The 20,753-nt window shown below is 55.4% G+C and overlaps 1 protein-coding gene across 11 annotated transcripts in view; it reads right to left on the bottom strand.

The window, feature by feature from the left end:
- Nucleotides 1–20,753, bottom strand: part of UNKL (unk like zinc finger) — a 39,493-nt gene that overhangs the window by 2,824 nt on the left and 15,916 nt on the right. For 3 of the 11 annotated variants that reach the window (XM_019713157.2, XM_019713159.2, XM_074322558.1), the window contains 8 exons: nucleotides 19,100–19,184; nucleotides 18,285–18,370; nucleotides 16,480–16,542; nucleotides 10,793–10,970; nucleotides 4,349–4,441; nucleotides 3,435–3,662; nucleotides 1,064–1,266; nucleotides 705–959 (listed from right to left, as the gene is read on the bottom strand). In XM_019713157.2, coding sequence (XP_019568716.2) covers nucleotides 705–959; nucleotides 1,064–1,266; nucleotides 3,435–3,662; nucleotides 4,349–4,441; nucleotides 10,793–10,970; nucleotides 16,480–16,542; nucleotides 18,285–18,370; nucleotides 19,100–19,184 — 1,191 coding nt within the window. Of the gene's footprint in view, nucleotides 1–700; nucleotides 960–1,063; nucleotides 1,267–3,434; nucleotides 3,663–4,348; nucleotides 4,442–6,937; nucleotides 8,512–8,556; nucleotides 8,579–8,668; nucleotides 8,810–8,832; nucleotides 9,052–10,792; nucleotides 10,971–16,479; nucleotides 16,543–18,284; nucleotides 18,371–19,099; nucleotides 19,185–20,753 lie in introns of those variants that run through there. The other 8 variants (XM_074322557.1, XM_019713158.2, XM_074322563.1 and 5 more) reach the window with 7 other exon arrangements.

Below are 20,753 nucleotides of genomic sequence, written 5' to 3'. Positions count from 1 at the left end.
TCCCAGGGAGAGGTCAAGATGCCACACTGGCATGGAAAGGGCCAGGCCAGGATGGAGGCCCAGGACCTGTGGCTGGTGGCCAGTGGGTGCCAAGATTTGGGCTCAGCGAGACCCTGACTCAACATCCAGCTCTCTGGATGAGGAAACAGCCACAGCCTGGGAGGTGGCACCTGGGAGGTGAAGGAATCAGGTGCGTGGGTTACATCCAGATCTTGGCCACGGTCAGTGCAGGAGGAGAGTGTGATGACAGGCAGGGCCATGGAACCTTCCAGATGCTCTAACAAAATGCTCTGGTGTGGAAGGTCTGAGGGCAGTGGGTTTTTAGCTACATCAGAGAAAATGAAATCAAGCCAGGAGGTGACCAGTGACCCTCGAGGGTGACCCCAATGAGATGCCCCAGACATACACCATGATTGCAACTGTGTGGGGCGAGAAGGGCATCCACACTGTTCATGAGGGCACAGCTGGCAAGGGTAGGAGGCAAATGTGGAAGCTTCTAGAAAGAAAGGGCAGGGCCAGCCTGGCAGGAGAGGGGGCACACACTCCCTGGAGCAGTGTGGCCACCACCTGAGAAGTTGGGGCAAGAGCGGGACCACGTGGGGGAGAAGCAGCACTAGGCCAGGTCCCACTCATCACCTTCCCCCCCGCTCCCCACACTGCCAGGGACAGACACCTGGGACCTTGGAAACCCAACCAGGACTCACCCCGTCCACCGCCTCCAAATCCAGGCGCAGCTGACTCTGCAGCGAATGCAGTTTGGGCAGTGGGATGGCACCAAGGTCACTGCAGCCCTGCAGCCCGGGGAGCGCGGACACGCCCCGGCCCTCCAGCTCCTCCTGCAGCTGCCTGAACTGGGCCTCCACCTCCTCCTTCTTCTGCAGCGCCAGCTGCCGGGCGCTGTCGGCCGCCAGGGCGCGTTCCTTCGCCTCCTTGGCCTCCCGCTGCCACGCGTCGCAAGCCTGAAACACAGGGCACTGCAGTGGCGGGCGTGGGCACAGGGGCACCCTGGGCACATGGGGGGAGCACCGGTCTTGCCTGCGTCGGGCCCCTCCCCAGTGCTCACCTCCTTCACCTGCTGCCAAGACTCCTCCCACTGTCTGATCTTCCTCTTGGCCTCGTCCAGCTGCCGCCTGACCCGGGCCAGTTCAGCGCTGTTCGGACTTGCGCTGGCAGAGGACGCGGGGCCGGCATTCAGAATAGGGGATGGGCTGGGAGAGAAGCTGCCAGAAACAAAGTCCCAGATGCTGCCGGGGACGCCGTTCAAACCTGAGAGAGAAGGAGACAGGAGATGTCAGCCCCCGCCATGGGGAGAGTCTCCTAGGCGGGCGCTGCGACCTCTCGGCTCCACTGACGAGGCCACGACCCTTGATCTACCGACCAGGCCCCCTTCCAGCCACCTGTGGGGGTTAAACAGAAAAGGAAATAAAGCCAAAGTTTCTGTGACTGCATCGTATGACCAGCGGTTCTCAAACTCTGATCCCAAGAACCCTTTACACCTGTGGAATCTGGAGACCCCCAAAGAGCTTTTGTTTACTTAGGTGACACCTGTTGATACATAGTCACGTGTCGCTTAACAACGGGGGTACTTTGAGAAACGCACCAGTAGGCGATTTCGTCGTTGTGCAAACACAGAGTGTACTTAACAAACCTAGATGGTGTAGCCCAATACACACTCAGGCTATGGTGTAGCTGGTTGCTCTTAGGCTTACAAACCTGTACAGCACATTACTGCACAGGTAAGTTGCAACACAATGGTAAGTGTTTGTCTATCTAAACATAGAAAAGTATAAACACTATAAAAGATTTAAAAACTGGTCCACCTGTTGAGGGCACATACCATGAATGGAGCCTGCAGGATGGGACGCTGCTAGGGGGACAGTGAGTGAAGGTGAAGGCCTAGGACAGGACAGCGCAGCTCCAGGCTTAGTAAGGACTGTCCCAAAGCCCCCCCTGCTTCCTTCTAACAGCGTCAGAAACAGAACATGGAAGCTGTCAGTGAACAGGGATGTGGGCTGGACTGATTGGAAATATCAAGAAGACACTGGCTGGCTAACACTCAGCTCACCAGTGACTGTCAGGAGGGAGTGAAAGGTGACCTGAGGGTCAGTGGGAACAGGAAATCGAGATGGACAGATAGAAAGGCACAGAGGACGTTCACAGCAAGGTGGTTTGGCTACTGCATGTTGGAGCAGTCGTCAGACTAAGGAACTTTGAGGTGTTCATTAAAAAAAAAAGGGTACTTAACATAGAGAGGGCGTGCAACTGAAGACTCCATATTTTGACTGTGGAAGTTTGTTTTTGGTTCCATTGATCCATCAGGTACAAAAGGCTCTCGCTGGCATTGAATTGATGAAAGAAATAAAACTTGTCTGTGCGTTACATCATGACAACCTGAAAATATTTCCAAATACAGGGACAGGCCGGCCCCACACTGCCACAGAGAGCTTTTACTAAAGTGGTGGTGGCCCTTAATATTTGTCAAGGTTGCTCCTGTGGACCTGAGTTCTTGTACAGGAACTTAGGTACTCAGCCAAGAACCGACAGCACTGTACTCTGAAGGCCATCAGGCTAGATCTGGGAGGGCGTTAGGGCCCCCTAAATATGTAGCACTGGGGGACAGGCTCTTCTGTGCTAACTGACTGGGGTGTCATCTGTGCACTCAAAATTGGGGTAATGTGAGAGGGGCTCTGTTGCCAAGCCCCACAGATACTGCTCCCATCAGAAAAAAAAATTCCTCCTGAACCACGCATCTTTCCATTTCTTACAGGAATTCAGCTCCATTATAATCTTACAGGACCACCATCGTTGTATGTGGTTCGTCACTGACCAAAAAGTCGTTATGAGGCTCATGACCATTTAGGAATCAGAAATTACAACGGACACTTAAAAATACTAACTGTTTTTAAGTATAACAGATCATATAAAAGAACATTTTTCAATGAAAGAAGAACGTAAAACAAGAAATGTTACTATGTAACTTTACTAACAACTGTCACCCCAATAAACTTTAAAAAAAAAAAAAAGAAAGAAACGGCACTGTTTTCTATTTCTGCAAATCCACCTGCTCCTGGGTCGGGTCTCTGGCGACACTGCACCTGCCTCAGAAAGCCCACTGCCCGTGCGAGGGAGCAAGACAGATCCGGCCACCATGTTGTCACGACCGTGTCTCAACTTCCTGGGCACAATGAGACCCAGTCGAGGTTGACATGCAAACGCTTGTCCAGGACCCAGGGCACGTCGGGCAAACCAGCAGCGACGTGGACGCGGGGTGGCCTGGGTTAGGTCCCAAGGCTCGTGCCGAGGGGCGTGTGCGGGGCAGCGTGTGGGAGCCCTGAACGGGAATGCAACCGCGTAGGAACAGCTCCCCGCACCGTGGATTATTCAACTCCCAACCATCACTGTGGCGGGGCCCCTCCCCACGAACCGCGGCTCACCTAGGGAGTTGTAGGACGAGGCCGAGGAGCCCAGCACCCTGGGCTCCGACTTGAGGGGTGGTGGCTGCTGGGGGGGCGTCATGGCCGAGGAGACCAGGGGTCCCGACAGGGACTGGGAGAGCGAGCTGAGTGGGGAGGTGGACAGGGACGACGAGGAGTGCAGGGACGGGGAGCGGGCCAGGCAGCCAGGGATGGTGACGGGCGCCGAGCCCCCCGGCAGCCTCTGACCTGCGTGGAGCGGAGGGCCCGAGTTAGAGAGAGAAGGCGGCAGCCCTGTGCCCCAGAAACCCCGCAGCACTGCTGGGGGGTGTGCGGGGTGGGCAGCCAGGGCAGAGGACACACAGTGGGGGAGGTCCTGGGGGCACTGGGGGGCCCGGCCACCATGTGAAGGTGTAGAGCCAGGGATCCCTAGGCTGAGATGTGGCCACGGCCCTCGCCGCTCAGACAAGCACTGGATGCACAGGGCAAGGAGTTTGGGGGTCCCGCAAAGGCCAGCCCCCTACCAGGCCTGCTCACCTACCTCGCCACTGGCATGGTGGTCCCAGTACTTTTAGTACCCCCCCCGCCCCCAAGAAATAGTTTAATTTCTTTTCACATCAGAGGAAAAAGATGAACTTTTACGGCAAAGAAAATGTCTTGATGCCAGTGCAGAGGTGAGAGCGTCGCAGACAGCCATGAAGGCCAGCTCTCCCCGTCCCCGACCCCGCACAGGCTCCCACCCCGTTTCTGCAGGGGTTGCTTTGCTCAGACGGACATAAACCGAGGAGGTGGGAGGCTGACCCTGCCCAGGCCGCAGAGGCCTGAGTGGGGGGAGATGGGACCCCTCCCGCCCTAGAACCACTTAAGGGTTCTTGCAAGGAAACGCCCAGCTGCCCCGGCCGCCCTGACAAGAGTGCCAGGTGCCACGTTCTTACCTGTAGGTCCCAGGTCACTGCCGTCCTGTTCGTCCAGCTCCTTATCCAGGGGGGTGAGGCTTACATCACTAAGATGGAGATCTAAGGCAGAGCCTGTCCAACAAGACACTGAGTTACCGCTGGGAAGCATGCAGAGCTGCAGCGGGGAGAAGGCCCAGCTCTCCAGGGAGGCGGGGACCCCTGGCCTCGGAGCTGGAGGCTGGGAACGCACCCCCGGCCCATTTCCCAGTCAGACTCGCTCTCTCCTCCCCCAGAACAGCCCACGTGTAGCCCCTGCAGCACGGCCTCGTCCAACTGACGTCTGCTTCTCTTACGCTTAGATTTCTAATCACTGGGTGACACTTAACCAAATAAACATACTTGACTAGTAAAAAAAAACCTTCCCGGTGCTGTCCATGGGAAAGCAGCTCACAGAACAAACAGAGTGAGGTCACACTCATGCTGAATGATGACACGGGGACGGCTGACCTCCACGACTGGGGCCACAGCAGGGAGACCCGCAGCTTGTTCTCCCGCCCTCCCCCCACCTAGCACTGAGCAGGGTTCCATTTCCATCCTGTTCCACCGGGGACCCGTGTGACACACACACGTCTGTTAAAGGAAGAAGAGAACGGAACAACACAGGCCCCTTGGAGCTGACCCCCTCCTCCCAAAGCTTTCCTCAGAAACCCTCTCCTGCAGGGGGGCCACCGACCAGCACAGAGCAGGCAGCAGTCTTGGGGTGGCTGAGGTCAAGCTGGCCAGCCCCCAGAGCCAGACCCCACCTTGTAAGTTCCCACAGCCACACAGGATCCGCTCGGGGAAGGTGTGGCCGGAGGACCCTTGGGAAATGGCCAGGAGAGGGGTTGCAGGAGCTCCTGGGACACTCCCCGTGGGCCAGTGCCGCCTTCCCAACCCAGTCAGGTGACCTTGGTGGCACTGAAGGGACACGCACAGGAGTTCTGCCAGTCAGCACCCTTCTCCCCTGCTCTCACTTCTAGGGGCCCACACTCGCCCTGTCACTGCACCCCCACCCAGAAGCCAGTGAGCCTCTCCTATATGGCCGAGTCCTGTCCCCCTGGCTAGCTGTGGCCCCCTCGGTCCCCATGACATCTGTTCAGACGCACCAGGTCCCATTGCAAGAGGCCACAAAGTCACCGTGACCCCAGGCTGCGGGTCAGACATGTCTCCACAGCCCAGCGGACGCACCACAGAGACCCTGGTCAGACCCGCTGCTCTGGGTCAGCGAGCTGGGCTTCTGGAGCCTCCTGCCTCTGCCCCGCCCCCAGTGCCTGGTGCCAAGTGTCCGAGAATCCCCTGCATCGTGTCCGACAAGCAACACTGAGTCAGAGCTGCCTGCTGAGAGGAGCCACTGCCCAGCTCGGACCACGTCCCACACCCTTGGCTCAGGCCAAACTCCTGGCTGCCTCAGAGGGACAACCATGTCCCTTGCAAAGGGTCATGTCAGGAGGCAGCAGGGACCAGGCAGCAGGAAGGGGTGGCCGGGTTGGGGTTGTTTCAAATGACTGCATTCAAATCCAAGAGGCGAGCGAAGGCTAAGCCAGGGAAGGTGACAGAAGTGTGGCTCAAGCACCAGAGGAGCCCATCTGCTGTGGGGAGCAGCTGCTGCCCTTTTAAATGAGACACATACACCGTCATCAGCAGGAAATGTGGGACAAGAGATGCGTGACTTCCAAAGAACGGAAGCCCCCAGCACACGGCTGCAGGCCCGTGGACAGCAGACTTGGGGTTCAACCCCGACGGGCGCCCCCAGCCGCGCTGTCCCTTCCCGCTCAGCCTGGGGGCGCTGCGTGAGCTGACCATGGGGGGCGCTGCGTGAGCTGACCATGGGGAGCGCTGCTCGCTGACGCTGGGCGCTCAGGCTCCTGCATGTGAGCCAGCGGCTCCGGCCTCTGCAGGGCGAGGCCCGTCGTGCACACGGGAAAGCAGCGGCCGGGATCGAGGAAGCCTGGCGGGGCCCAGGGCCTGCGTCTGTCCCCTGCTTCGTCACTGCTGCCTGAGGACGTGACCCTGACCTGGCCCTGCTCGGGAACCACAGCCGGGAGCAGAGTGAGGACCACGCTCCATCAGCCAGAGGGTGCGGGGGGAGATGCTGAGGGCCTCCAACCCCGGAGCACCAAGGTCAGGCGGCCAAGTCACCTGGACAAAACCGTCCTCCCCACCCAGTCACCTGTCACCAGGAGTGGTGGGGGGGCACTGGGGCCCCGCCCACTCCCAAGGAGAAACTATTCACATGCACGTATTAAGGACTTCGGAGGTCTTATCTGGAAAGGTGGTGAACTCGCAGGGGTGTCCACCGCCCCCCTCCCCAGACAAGGGGCCTGGCCCTGTCCCCGCCCCAGCCCCCAGATTCCATCTCGTTGCTCTGGAGTGTGAGGCGGGAAGGTGCTGAGTCTGACACTGGCCCTGTCAGCACGTCTGTAGGGAGAGCAGACAGCAGGCCCCAGGCTGGAAGCACCCCAAGCGCTTCAGTCCCTGAGAAGACAGCGAACATTCCTCACAGTGGCCTCTCTGACAATGGTGGCAAAGAGATGCTGCCTGGGAACGCCTGCAGCTGGACCAGCTCCTTTCACAGGTGCCCTGACGTACCTGACACCACACCTGACTCCAGTCATGACAAGAAAGACCCTCAGGGGGCCCTTGGGGCAGGGACCCAGGGGGCAGTGCCCACCGCTGGCCTGCACAGGCCCCCTTTCCTTCCTGGGGGCTCCCTCTGTGGGTGTCCTCCCCGTCGGCTGTGCTACTCAAGTCCTTCTTTGCATTAAGTTCCTCCGCTCCACAGACGGCTTCTTCCTAACATCCAGGAACACAGGAGCCTTGTTGTCCGGGGGCCGCTAAACCAAGCACCACAAGCCAGGCAGCTTCAAACACCACAAATCCACTCTCCCAGTGCTGGAGCCAGAAGCTGGGCTCAAGGTGCGTGGGCCCTATCCCTCTGGAGGTCCTGGGAGGCTCTTCCAGCTTCAGGCATCATTGGCAGCCCCTGGCTTTCCTTGGCTCGTGGATACATCACCTCATCTCTGCCTCCACCGTCACATGGCTGTCTATCTGTGTCTGTGTCCAAATCCTCCTTCTTATAAGGACACTAGTCATCGTGGATGAGGGCCCAGGCCAATGACCTCATTTTACCGTGATTAAATCTGCAAAGATGGTTTCCACATAAGGTCATGTTCTCAGGTCACGGGCAGGAGGGTAGGACTGAGAAGTAAGTTTTGGGGGGCACATAATTCAACCCCCAACAATGGGGACCTCCTGGGGACAACCCTCACCCGGTCTCTCCCCTCCAGGCTGTACTCTGCTGCCTGAATGGGAACCTCCCACAGACTCAGGGGCCCACACATCTGCCCTGTCCCCCACCCCAGGCTCCCTGTGCTGTGGCCAAAAAAATGGAGGCCCAAAGCCCCCTTCATGAGCTGACCTGGCACATCTGCCCAGCCTGGGGTCCCAAGCTCCTGTCCTCGCCGTGCTGGCCAGTCAGGCCTGACAACCCGGACTCAGCCCTCAGTACCTGCAGCTCTGGGATCAGGTGAGGGATGGTGAGCTTCAAAGCTAGCAGGTTTCCAGAAGCACTTTGTCAATAACAAAGGCGTAACTAAATGATGAGGTAAATGGATGGGTGGGGGAAGCAAACTGGACTGCATGCCACTGTTCACACCTGGAAGTCATTTAGCCCCCACCCCATGACTCAGCACTCAAGTGCAAAGGTGGCACAAGAGGGGCCAACCCTCACCCGACAAACGACAGCCTGCGTTCCGCGTACAAGGCGGAGGCAGCTGCTCTCAGGATGTGTCCTGGCCCACTTTCCCACCAGCAGCACTTCTCTTGCCCTGTCACACCTTGCTGTTTCCCAAGATCAGACCCCGGTCTCCCCAGATATTCTCTTAAAAGAAAAACTGACTTTTAAAAGGGCTTTCACACTCAAAACCCAGATGAACCCAGGCTGTGCCATCTGACCCAGACCGGCCTAACCAAATTACCAGGAGCCACCCAGATGTTAATGAGAAATTAGCTGAAAGCTGCTGAGTAATGGCCCTGGCAAAGCCCCGTTGCTGACGTGACACAGCACATTCAAGAGGCGCCGCGGTCCCGCAGGGTCAGGGACACTCGGGGACAAGGCACACAGCGCGGAATTTAAGGCCTGATTGGGGGACCCCGAGGCCGGGGGAGCTCCCCGCACCCACCCGATCCGGCGGTCCTCCCCCACCTACAGGACGGTGAAGCACCTGGGTCACCCACGGGTCTGAGTTTCCGACAGCGCAGGCGGCGATTCGTAACGGGACGAGGCAGGAAACAGTCTTCTCTTGGGAGCAAGAGACCCACCTCCGTTAGGTAATGCGGGCTCCATGAAGAAGCCTCGCGGCGGGCGCCCGCCCACCGGGGACCCGCAGGCGCCTCTGCAGAGCGGGCTTCTCGAGAGGGCACGTCTGCATTCACCTCATTCCGCAGCCCCTAGGAAACCGGGCACCGCACCCTGGCTGGCATACCTGGTCCGGGAGCGGGCACCACGGACCAGTCCGAGGAGCACCTGGAGGGGAGGCGAGGCACACCTGGGGAGGGAGGCTGGCGCACCACACCTCGGGGGGGCGCACGGCCCGCTCCGCAGTGTCGCGTGACGACGACCCGCACCCTGACGGCGCAGGGCTGAGGATGCTGACTCACCGTCCGCCGCCCCGCGCCACCGGCCCGCGCCACCGCCACCGCCGCCGATTCAAATACCGCCCGCGCCCCGCCCACCCCGCGCCGGGCCCGCCCACGGATGACGCAAGCCGTGGACAAGCCCCGCCCCGATGACGCAAGCCTCAGACAGGCGCTGGTCCCGCCCCCGGTGACGCAAGCCTCAGACAGGCCGGGTCTCCGCGGTGCGGGGAACCAAGGCTACCGCCGCCCTTTGCTACGGGCCACTCCGGGCAATGAGCTGCGCAGGCTGCCATTTTAATGGTCACTATTTTAATCAGAAACCTGCCCATATGAAGGGAAAGGCAAAGTAAATGAAATCTGTCAAGTGGCCTTGACATGATTCCACTAAATGCATTAAATACAGAATAGCCTGGAAACGGCACCTATTGATTTTAGTTTACTCTAAATAAATGAATGAATGAATGATTTCAAAGTGGATTCTTTTGATTCAGTGCATTAGCAACGATGTAATCGGAATGAAACTACTACAAGAGAAAACAATCCAGTCTACACCTGTTAGTCCCAAAGCAGGTCAGGGGGCTCTCCGGGCCCGGGAGTCCTCAGCTGTAGACAGACCGCCCAGCTAGGGCCCACCTGGGGCCGGAGGGCACTTCGGAGGAGTCTGTTACTTCCCATAACTGGGGCAGTCGTATTGGGATATAACTTTACACTCAGGAAGGTGGTCAGAGAAAATGGGTGGATGGCACCAGCAGCAGAAGCTCATTATTTTAACAGCAACAAAAACGTATTATCTGTAAATGGAAGCAATGCTGATCCTGAAAACAAACCCACCTCTTCACCTTCCAGGAGTGGGCTCAGGAAATATTTAAGTCAATGAACGAACACCCAGCAAGATGGTAAGTGAAACTAAAACAGGCTGAGGTGCCCCTTGGGTGTTAGATGACGGCTAGAAACATTACTAGGAATCTGCTACCGCCAATCTGTCATCACACGTCCAGCACGGCCACTTTCAAAGCACAGATGCACCTCGTTCTATTTTCCACTCAGGGGAGCAGAGCCTCACCTGTTTGGGGGACAGGAATTTCATTTTCCTGTTGAGCTTTGTTATGCTCAACTTGTATTTTATCCTGGGGAACATAAGCTTTATTTAAAAACTGTGCTTATCCATACGTAACAATAAAACTTTGTGCTGACCAGGCTGGGCAGCTCCCCTGTCCTGCCACCATCCACACCTTCCCAGCCAGCCCTGGACGGACAACTTGGAACTGCCACAAGTCTCCCTGGACCAGGACAAAGATGCAGGCACGGGTCAGCCTGGAAATGCAGGGAGCCCTCCACAGGTGCCAGGTGCCCCACCACCTAGATGTGGCCTGAGGGGGCCAAAGGGACAGGCATAACTCTCCACCCCCAGGCTCTGCGTCCATCCAGCTCTTCCCTGTACTTTCACGACAGCCCCCACCTGGATCCTGTGCCCCATTCACGCTACCGGACAGGTCACCCCCAGCCTGTCCCTCACCTTCGGGTGCCCTCGCTGCCCACCCCCACTCCCATTTCATTTCCCTAAAGCCTCCATTCTCTGACTTGCCCTTGGGCCACGCAGCTGCCCCCGTCAGAGGGCTCCCTCTCCACTCTAGCCCCAGGCCCCCGGTGAAGCAGGCATTTCCATGACCACGTGATACAGCCACAGTGACTGACGACCAAAAGCAGACATGAAAGCTTGCATTCCTCAACGTGTCCAAACTAGACGATTACTGAAAGGCGCCAGGGGAAGTGCTGAGAGAAGTCAGGGAGGCGTCCTGGGCTTACCTGGGATGGACTCCAGGGCACTGCCGGTGGGGTCGAGCGGGTGGGCACGGGCCGAGAGTGCGGGCAGAGCAGTGGGAGAGGAGCCGCCAGAGCCAGCACTGGACGCCAGGCTGGACGCCACGCTGGAGCTCACGCTGGGAGCAAGTGGGTGAACCACTGCAAACACCGCCAGGTGGTTCTGTGCAAAGACACAAACGAGGTGAGCAGACATACCTGCATAGACCATAGCAGCGTGACCTCAGTGCAGAGTCACAGATGACGAGTTGGCCGACTTCTGCCGCAAAGCAGAAGATAAAGTGGACTTGTCTACGTACTTACAATGAGCCCGAAAGGCAGAACTGTAAGCTGCCCATCAGCCAGGGAGGGGAACATATGCATCTAGAAAAATGTCTCATCTAATGAGCTGTTCTGCAAAAAGCGATTTTCCAAAGCAGGCAAACAGCAGTAGAAAACATCCCACCAAGACATAAGTAGAGAGCCAGCCCCCTTCTGAAAACATCGATGAAATGGTCCTATGACGTCATTACCCAAGAAAAGTGAAAAATGGGGGTAAGTCACATTATATTTGATAGACAACAGATTCAAAGAAAAAGAACTGGCACAATCTTGGAGTGGGAGGCAGTCATGTGGAGGACGCTGTGTACAAGCAAAGCACACAATGAAAACGACACACGACAGAGCTGCAGGCCAGACCTCAGGACTCTGCACAGCAGCTGCGTCTGCAAGGCAGACTCCGAGGTCACTAGGAAATGAGCTATATTGCAGTGAAATGGGTTCTGGGTTCTGCTTCAAAATAACACAGGAGAAGTTAACCTGGGCCTGGGGGGGGGGAGGGGCTACCACAAGGCCAACGATAACGGGAGTTTACTAGTTTGTCGGAGTAAGTGAAGTTTTCCATAATAAAGAATGTTAGTTACTGTGCATTTTGCAGGACAGAAATCTGGCGCAGGACAGGTTTTTGAGCAAATGTGTCTTGGCCTTGAGGTCGCATTTTCCATGTTCATGAGCTCCCAACCCCATCCTGGTTTTGCTCAAGAGAGGCCCCCACGAAAGACCATCGGTCCATGAGTACAGAGACCCTGGAACTGACAACCACTGTATGTTTGAGGCTAAAATTTAAAAGTAAGAACTTAAACTGCAGAAGTCTGGAAAGCAGTAATCCCCCAACACCCTCTGGGGTCACCCACAAGCGGGCTTTTGTATCCCTCCACCTGTGAAGGTGTGACCATGGGCTTCTCGTTCCTTCCTGCCTCTGCTGGGCTGTGCGCCGTCCCCAGATGGGCCAGGAACCACTGTAACCCACGACGACACCGGAGATGCCCCACATTAAACCCGACACACTGAGCCTGGCCTGGAGCCATGAGCCTAACTTCACCACTCACCCAAGTCACACTGCAGGACGATGTGCCCCCTCAAAGATGTCAGGTGACAGTTTGTCCTGAAAATTGATAATGACATCCTGTTTGGCCCTTTGCCTGAGGCCTCAGTCATTACAGATGGATCACTTGGATTCCCCATCACCAGGGAGTCAGACGCACAGCGAGACAAGGGACCATATCCCCTTCAAATGCCAGCTTTGTCTGCCTTTTTTTTTTTGCTTTTTTATTATGGCAAAATATGCATAACATAAAATTCACCACTTGAACCCTTTTTAAGTGACCAGTTCAATGGCATTAAGTACTTTCACACTGTTGTGCAGCCATCACCACCATCCAGCTCCAGAACTTTCTCCATCTTCCCAAACTGAAACTCTGTGCCCAGAGTTTCACACGGACTCCCCATCTCCACCTCCCCTGGCACCACCAACTCCCTTCTCTCTGTACCAATCTGACTCTCCCAGGGACCACATATGAGTGGAATCCCACAATGTGTGTCTAGCTGATTTCACGTAGTGTAACATCTATGGGTGGAACGTCTGTGTCCAACTCTCCAAGATTTGCATTGAAGCCCCAACCCCCACCGTGACTGTATTTGGAGGCAGGGCCTTGAAGGAGGTGATTAAGGTCAAATGAGGTCATACGAGTGGGGTCCTCATCTGATAGGACTGGTGTCCTTAGAAAAAGAGGAAGAGACACCAGGGACATGCGGACGCAGAGAAAAGGATGTGAGTTCCCAGCAAGACGCGAGCCGTCTGCAAGCCAAGGAGAGAGGCCTGGAGAAATCAAACCCGCCTACACTCTGATCTTGGACTTCCAGCCTCCAAAACTGTGAGAAAATCAGGTTGTTATTTTAGCCGACCAGTCTAGGGTATTTTGTTATGGCAGCCTGAGCTAACACAGTCTTCAGGGCTCATGCATGTCATAGCAGGTGTCAGAATTTCCTTCCTTTTTAAGGCTGAACAATAGTCCACTGTATGGACAGAGCACATTTTGCTTATCCCTTCATCTGTCAATGGGCATTTGGGTTGCTTCTACTTTGGGCCATTCCGAGAAATGCTGCTGTGAACATGAGTGCACAAAAATCTCTTAGAGACGCTGCTTTCAATTCTTTCGGGTATATAGTCAGAGGTGGAATTGCTTTATCCTATGGTAGTTCTATTTGTAATTTTTCAAGGAACCGCCATACTGCTTCCCAATGCATAAAAGCTCCAAGTTCTCTGCATCCTCGCCTGTTATTTTCTGGTGGTGTTTTTTTTCCCTTAAGCCGACACCCTAATGGGTGTGGACGTCGTATCTCATTGCGGTTTGATTTGCATTTCCCTGATGACCAGTGGTATCGAGCATCTTTTCACAGGCTTGTGGCCTATTGTGTATCTCCTTTGGAGAAATGTCTTTTCTAACCTTTGACCATTTTCCAAGTGGGTTGCTTGGTGCTCAGTCATAGCAGTTCTTTGTTAGTTGAGGACCTTAACCCTTTACCAGATGTGATTTGCAGATGTTTTCTCCCATTTCGCAGGCTGACTTTTACTCTGTGGACACTGTTCTTTGACACACAGTTTTAATTTTGATGGAAGTACAACTGATCTATTTTCTTTTTTGTTGCCTATGATTTGGGCATCATATCCAAGAAGTCGTCGCCAGTTCCAACGTCTGCCTGTTTTGTGTAATAGGCTGGAGGAGAGCAACTTCCACCAACAGGAGACACTCGGCCACAGGGACCCTGGAGTGACTTGGGGACTCATCAGAGTGACAACTATAAAAGCTTGCGCCTCAGCCAGGAAGCAAGTTCCACAAGGTGCTCTGTGCCCCGGGGATGATGACTCTGCCCAACCACACTGCTCACCGGGTTAAGCGCTCCGGGGCGGATCAGGTGACACACTGGCTGCCGTACACTGGCCTCGCGGGTGGGGTGAAAGTGAGTCCTGGGCTCTGGGCGCACAGGGGACAGCCTGTCCGTGGTCTCTGCAGGCTGCACGGAACAGTGCAGGGGCCACGAGGGGGCGGCAAGTCTGCGAGATGGTGGGGCCGCCAGCAGGACAGCTGCTTGGCTGCACACGTTCTGCCCAGCGTCGCCTGGTGAGCAGGGGCTTCTGAGAAAGAGATCATCCAGGAAGGAAGACGGAAACCGGGGACTGGGCCGGACTAAGCAGGAATTGAACAGCCTCCGTTTATCAAAGAAAACTCTGGAAGGAAAGGCTCCTGGTGCTCCCCACTCCCACCCAATGGCTGAGGCCCCCAAAACAAGAGCCGCCGCTGAGGCCTTAGGACAGAGACCTGCAGCGACAAAGAGGAGTCGGGAGGTCTCAGGGGTGGAGGGGCTGGCACTATTCTCTGGCCAGAGTGGCCAGGCACCCATGAGCAGGGAAGGGACACCTGGGGCAGCTGTCAGCCCACAAGAGCTGCCAGGCTGGCCTCAAAGTCACAGCGTCCCCTTGGTGTACCCTCCAGCCTTTCCAACTGAGTGAGAACCTGGAGGGGATCCCAGGTGAAACACTGGGAACACTAACCTGGCTAGCGACCCCCCGAGCTGGCTCTCCAATCCGAATCCCATCTGGCACTCGCTGCCCCTGGAGCCCAGCTTTGGGACAGATACAGGGGGTCCTGGGCACAGGTGCTAGCTGGCTTACGGATGAACTTGGCCAGTTTACTCACAGCTGCCACAGTGTGAGGACATAACCGGTGGTGGGGGGACAGCGTGATGTCCCCAGGGCCCCTTTCCTGGGGCTTCTGGGCCCAGGGCTGGTGTGGGGCCCTGCACCCTGCTGCTCACTGAGTCTGTACCCCCCTCCTTTCCAGGCCCTTCTCCTATGGCCCTGAGACAGGCCACACGCCCACTGGCTACAGTGTTGCTAACATTTCATGTTTCACATTTTTAGTGAACATCTTGCCGGTTTTAATCTCTTAAGAAAAAAACCATCACAAAATAACTAAGTGGCTTTTTACTTTCAACTATCCTTCTGCTGATTTCAAACATGTGCTTCAGAAGCTCCTAATAGAACATGTGACTTAAACAGCTTGCTCCACACGGCCATGTGGGAGGTGCCCTCAGGTGGGGCATCCAGGAAACCAGGAGAGAAGGAAACAAGAGGTGTTTGCCTGTTTAGAAATTTAAAATAAAGATCACAGCAGAGACAGTGACACCTGGCCAAAGTCCTGGGCCAGAGAGGTAAGCATTTGCTGCCTGTCACACACAACACTCCCAGGCCTTCCAAACGTTTAGTTCTCTGCCTTTCCACAGTGATGGAGAAAAACAAGGGTTTTGCGTCCTTAAGGCAGCCGTGTCCAGGAAAAAAACACTGTTTCTCAAAACAAACAACGTGGTTTAAACAAGCGTGTTTGGGAAGCTGGGTCTCAGGATGGTAGGAGGCCCAGCGGGAAGCCCCCACTCAGCCTCACCAGGGAAGGGAAAACAGTCAACAAAACCTCATCGAAACTGACCATTATCTCAGATGTGACAATAAGCTGTGATCTAAAGAGACCAGGCCAGGCTCATCGTAGATGCTCTCGTGGGCTGAATTATGTCCCCAGAACCTCATATGTCACAGTACTGATCTCGGAACACCTGAGTGGGACCTTACTTGGAGACGGGATCGTTACCAAGGGAATCGAGTTAAGACGAAGCCATTGGGGTCGGTTTTGGTCACTATGATTGGTGCCCTTATAAAAAGGTGAAATGTGGAGGCAGACACAGGGAAGATGACGAGCTGAGACAGGGAGAAGAGAGCGTCTATAGGCGAGGACAGACGCCTGGGACAGACCCTGCCCACATCTTGATCTTGGACTTCCAGCCTCCAGACTGTGAGAGAACCAACTTCTGTTGTCTAAGCCCCCATCTGTGGTACTTTGTTAAGGCGGCCCCAGGCCCCTGACACAGACTGGCGGCGTCTTATTTCCCCATGGAGGAGACTTTCAGAGGTTTGGGTTTTGTTGTTTCCAAGACACAGGCAGACCTTGTTTTCTTATGCTTCGCAAATGGTGCGTTTTTTTACAAACTGAAGGCAAGACCCTCCACCAGAAAACAGATCACAGCTCACTTTCCTGCCACACTCGCTTTACTGCGGCGGTCGGGAACTAAACCCACAGTATCTCCAAGGTCTGCCTGCACAACACATTTTTAAACATTAAAACAAAGGACACGTGGAACAGATGATTTTAAGAAGGCTGTCACTCAAAACATAATGAATTTACATATGGACATTACAGGGTCCCTTTGTGAGTCATGAGTGAGCATGACCGAGTGAGAAAGTCAGAACATGGCCCGCTGGCCATTCTCAGAAAACGTGAAACCCGGCGTGAGGCACACGGTACCTGCTTACTGCCATGCTCACTGGCCTTCTGGCTGCCTTCAGCAGGCGAGTCCCTCCGCTTTGCCTGCAACAGAAAAAAGCCCTGATGTTGGAAAAAAAACCCAGTTGGTTAAAAATATACATAGAGACCTAAACTTGGCTCAGAACGTAGAAAATGACAAGTACTGACGTCTCATAAAATAGAAAAGGCATTCAAATGGGCTAGCTCTGCCATCAGTTCTCCTGAATTCCATTTCTTCCACTTGGACACTGATCTTTGACCTCGAGGCTAATCTGTGTGAAGGTGGTGTGTGAGCTCCATGCACCCTGAACCCACAACGTGGGCAAACCCCATACAAAGCCTTTCACTTCCGGACTCTGTGTGGTCAACAACCCCCCATCACACAGGTGCATTCACCAACAGGGGCATGGAGCAGTCGCCTGTGTGTGGAACATTCTGGAATCAGAACGGAGGGCAGTGAGAGCAGCTTGCCCTGGACAGGGCACAGTGTCCTCTTTCATGTATGTTCAGTTCTGCTGTCAAAGGTGACTGAGATTCAGACAAATTGGAACGGGAAGCTGCCCTCCGTGAAAACGGCTCATTGGGAGAGCAAGACCCACACTGAGGTCTGACATTCTCCAAGTGTCCCAATCAATCTGTTCCCTTAGACTCACGACCAAAAAACCAAATGCCCTCCACACCAGAGCCCAGAGGGAGGCCTGAGCTAACTCTGGGTGTCTCTCCTTGCATGTTTTCCTACATACTTAACATTCACCTAACCATCTGCTGAAAATGTTGCCCAGAGAACTAGCCAATTTCAACGCCTTGGTCGCCCAGAAGTCTTGAGGTTTCATACTGAAACAGTTAGCTTCAATCTTTGTAAGGAACATTTCTTAGAGGATTTCAACTTTTTCTTCAGTTTCCACCTGTCTTCAGGGCCATGTGAGTTCTGTCTCAAGGAAAAATGTCCAGCTAGAGAGGTGGTGACTGAATGCTGTCAATGCACTTTTATAATAAAATGGCTCAATTTGCATATGTGAGTCTCTCCGCAGTGTCACCGAGGACCTGTGAAGTGGCCCATCCAGGTGCAGCCCTGCCTAAGTGCTGTGGGGGCTCCGAGACAACCCCCTCCCCCTCCTCAACCTTTCAGCCTGACAGGAGCGGGGAGAGGGGCCTGGGCTCACTCACAGAGCAGCCCAGCTGTCTGCCCGACTGAAGGAATTCAGCTCCCTCTGTAGCCACACGGCCACTCCAATATGACAAATGACAACGCTCCCACACTGGAGATACCTTGCTCCCCTGAGAAAGGGGGTCATCCCTGCCCTGTCCAAATGCTTGGCGTGAGGACACGTGTAAAGAGCCACTACCACGCCAGTGAGGGTGGGACACAAGGTCTGAACCCTGTCCCCACTGTTTCACTCCGCCCTCACCAACACGAGGGTCCTAACACATCAGGGCCACATCAGGGCCACTGGTGACTGAGACCCTGGGGGCGCTTTGTCAGGGACCCGCCCACACCCACCCTCCCACCTGGCTGCCAGCCCTGCAAGGACACCACCCAGACATCGGGCCCCTATTCATGGTCAGCCCAAGACTCTGCCTTCATGTGTGGCTGGTATGTGCCTGTCTGGCAAACTGCAAGGCCCAGGCCAGAACTCAGCCAGAACTCTTCTAGAGTCTTCCAGAAGGAGCCGCCAACCCACAGGAAGACGGTCTCAACTGTATCACCCAGAAATCACAACCATCTGCCCCTTACAGTTCGATCATAACCAAAGGATGGAGTGGGCTGCCCACCGGGCACCCTCCTCGGGATACTGTCCACTTACATTTCCAGGCTGGCTGCTATTGGCCGAGGAGCTGCTGGCAGAGGTGAGGTCTCGGCAGCCCCAGTCGTTGGCCATTCCGAGGCTCTCTGCCAAGAAAAGGGGGCAATAGGCTTTGAGCGGCCACTGGCTGCACAGCGTATTCTGTTAGAGGAACTCCCACGATTTAGGGAAAGCGCGTGCACTGTTCTCGTGACAACCATCTTCCCTGGCAACAGGGAAAGAGGGAGGCTGGGGCATCAGTGAGCCGTCAGGGCAATGGGACCCTCAAGTCTTAGGTGTGAGACTCGAATGATTTGAAGATCAGAAAACCATGTAAAATTTCAAGAACCGCCAGCCTCCCCATTAAAATAAAAAATAGAAAGTAAAATCAGAATTGGCAGCTACACTCACAAAACTGGAACCCAAACTCAAAAGTTTTTAAGAGGACGGCCTCGGGAACACCAGGGAAGGCCGTCTGTCTGCGTGTTCCTGTCACCGAGGTTCGTTTCCGCCTTTGGGAACATTTGATGGGTCCATCTGACCGTCAAAACTAACCCATGCCGGCGCCTGGCCATGGCACTCGGGACCCCAGAACGCCTGGAGGCAGGGCTGCTCTGGGCCCCGCAAGGCCCAGCCTGCAGCAGGTCCCACCCCAAGGGCCCTAAAAGGCAAGCTGGGGGGCCCCCAAGCCTCCCCCACGATGACGCGGGGCTTCCGCCTGCTCATCAGAGGCGGCTCCAGATGAATGGAGAGTCTAATGGGCGCCTGTGAGTTGTCTGATCTGATGTGTCTACAACGGCAGCTGGGCCGGAGCCTGCTGGCCAACGTGTACTCACTTTCCACATGCGCAAAGGCACAGAAAGGACCCCGAGGACAGTAGCCGGTTTGGCGCATGTCGTTGCACTTTGTAGACTTGTAGATCTAGGAAACAAAAATGAAAGAAAATAAACTAGAGAGGCTGTACTGGCAATGGGTTTCCCTGGGAAGCCCAGACCTGGCTGCACCACAGTGCAGAGAGCTAAGCTCCCAGTCACAAAGGGGTCTTCTGAAGACCCGGATGTGGACGTGGCCCCCTCTCCTGCATGCCCATGGTCCTGAATTCCCTCCACTGTGCAGGGCCAGTCAGCTTGGGGGACGAGTGCCTGCAGCCCCTGTCCTCGAAACCACATGACGTCAGCTTCTCCATTTGGTGTTTTCTGAAAGGTGCACCTCATTCAGTGCCTGTTAAATGAACGCATGTGTCCACTCCATGGCCAGACCTGATCCACTTCACCTGGGCTTGAGATACTCTCAGGGTGTCAAAAACACTGGGGTCTGGCCCCACAGCACACGGGGACCCAGGTGGCACAGACAGGCCTCAAATCCCCAGCCGCCCCTCACGGGCCTGGCAGGGGCAGGCTCTCTGTGCTCCTGCCCAGATCCCACATGACACCTTGTCACCCCACCTCCCTTCCCCGCCTGAAGTGCTGCTCCATCCCCTTGGCTCTTCAACTGTCCCCTCAGCAGCTACACCAACAAAAGCAATTTCAAAGGGTCTCGAATTCACTAAAAATACCAGGCTAAATGTCATTTCATGGGCATTTTAAAGCACAGAACTTCTGAATAGGACACACTTTCAAGAAACGAAACACAATCACAAGCCTTTGGAAGAGGTGCCTCCCTTGGCCCAGCCCTATGCTTCCTCATTCCGGCACCTGCTTTCACGCCCAGGACCGCCTCTGCACACACGTGCTGGCCGTGCTGGTGCTGTGATTCCTGAACATGTTCACTGCTCTGAGTGTGTCTTGCTTGAGCATGAATGATGTGTGTATGCATGAAGCTATGCGTATAAAACAGATGGCACACACCCCTGAGGTAACCTGGTGTGTGACATGGGACATTCATGCATCCATGTGGCCACAAACACCACAGGCAGGCCTGAAATTAAACCAGGTGTGAATACCCGAGGGTGCCACCGTTCACTTTTTTCTTCTCTATTAAAAGTCACAGTTGAGGGCCCAGTGGCTCAGGCGATTAGACCTCCGTGCTCCTAACACCGAAGGCTGCCAGTTCGATTCCCACATGGCCCAGTGGGCTCTCAACCACAAGGTTGCCAGTTTGATTCCTCGACTCCCACAAGGGATGCTGGGCTCCGCCCCCTGCAACTAAGATTGAACACAGCACCTTGAGCTGAGCTGCCACTGAGCTCCCAGATGGCTCAGTTGGTTGGAGCAAGGGCTCTCAACCACAAGGTTGCCGGTTCGATTCCTCGACTCCTGCAAGGGATGGTGGGTTGTGCCCCCTGCAACTAAAGATTGAACATGGCACCTTGAGCTGAGCTGCCTCTGAGCTCCCAGATGGCTCAGTTCAGTGGAGCACGTCCTCTCAACCACAAGGTTGCCGGTTCAACTCCCGCAAGGGATGGTGGGCTGCGCCCCCTGCAACTAACAACGGCAACTGGACCTGGAGCTGAGCTGTGCCCTCCACAACTAAGACTGAAAGGACAACAAT

The sequence above is a fragment of the Rhinolophus sinicus genome, linkage group LG18, assembly GCF_036562045.2.
Source record: "Rhinolophus sinicus isolate RSC01 linkage group LG18, ASM3656204v1, whole genome shotgun sequence".
Lineage (NCBI taxonomy): Eukaryota > Metazoa > Chordata > Mammalia > Chiroptera > Rhinolophidae > Rhinolophus > Rhinolophus sinicus.
This window is presented reverse-complemented; position numbering and strand designations above follow the sequence as displayed.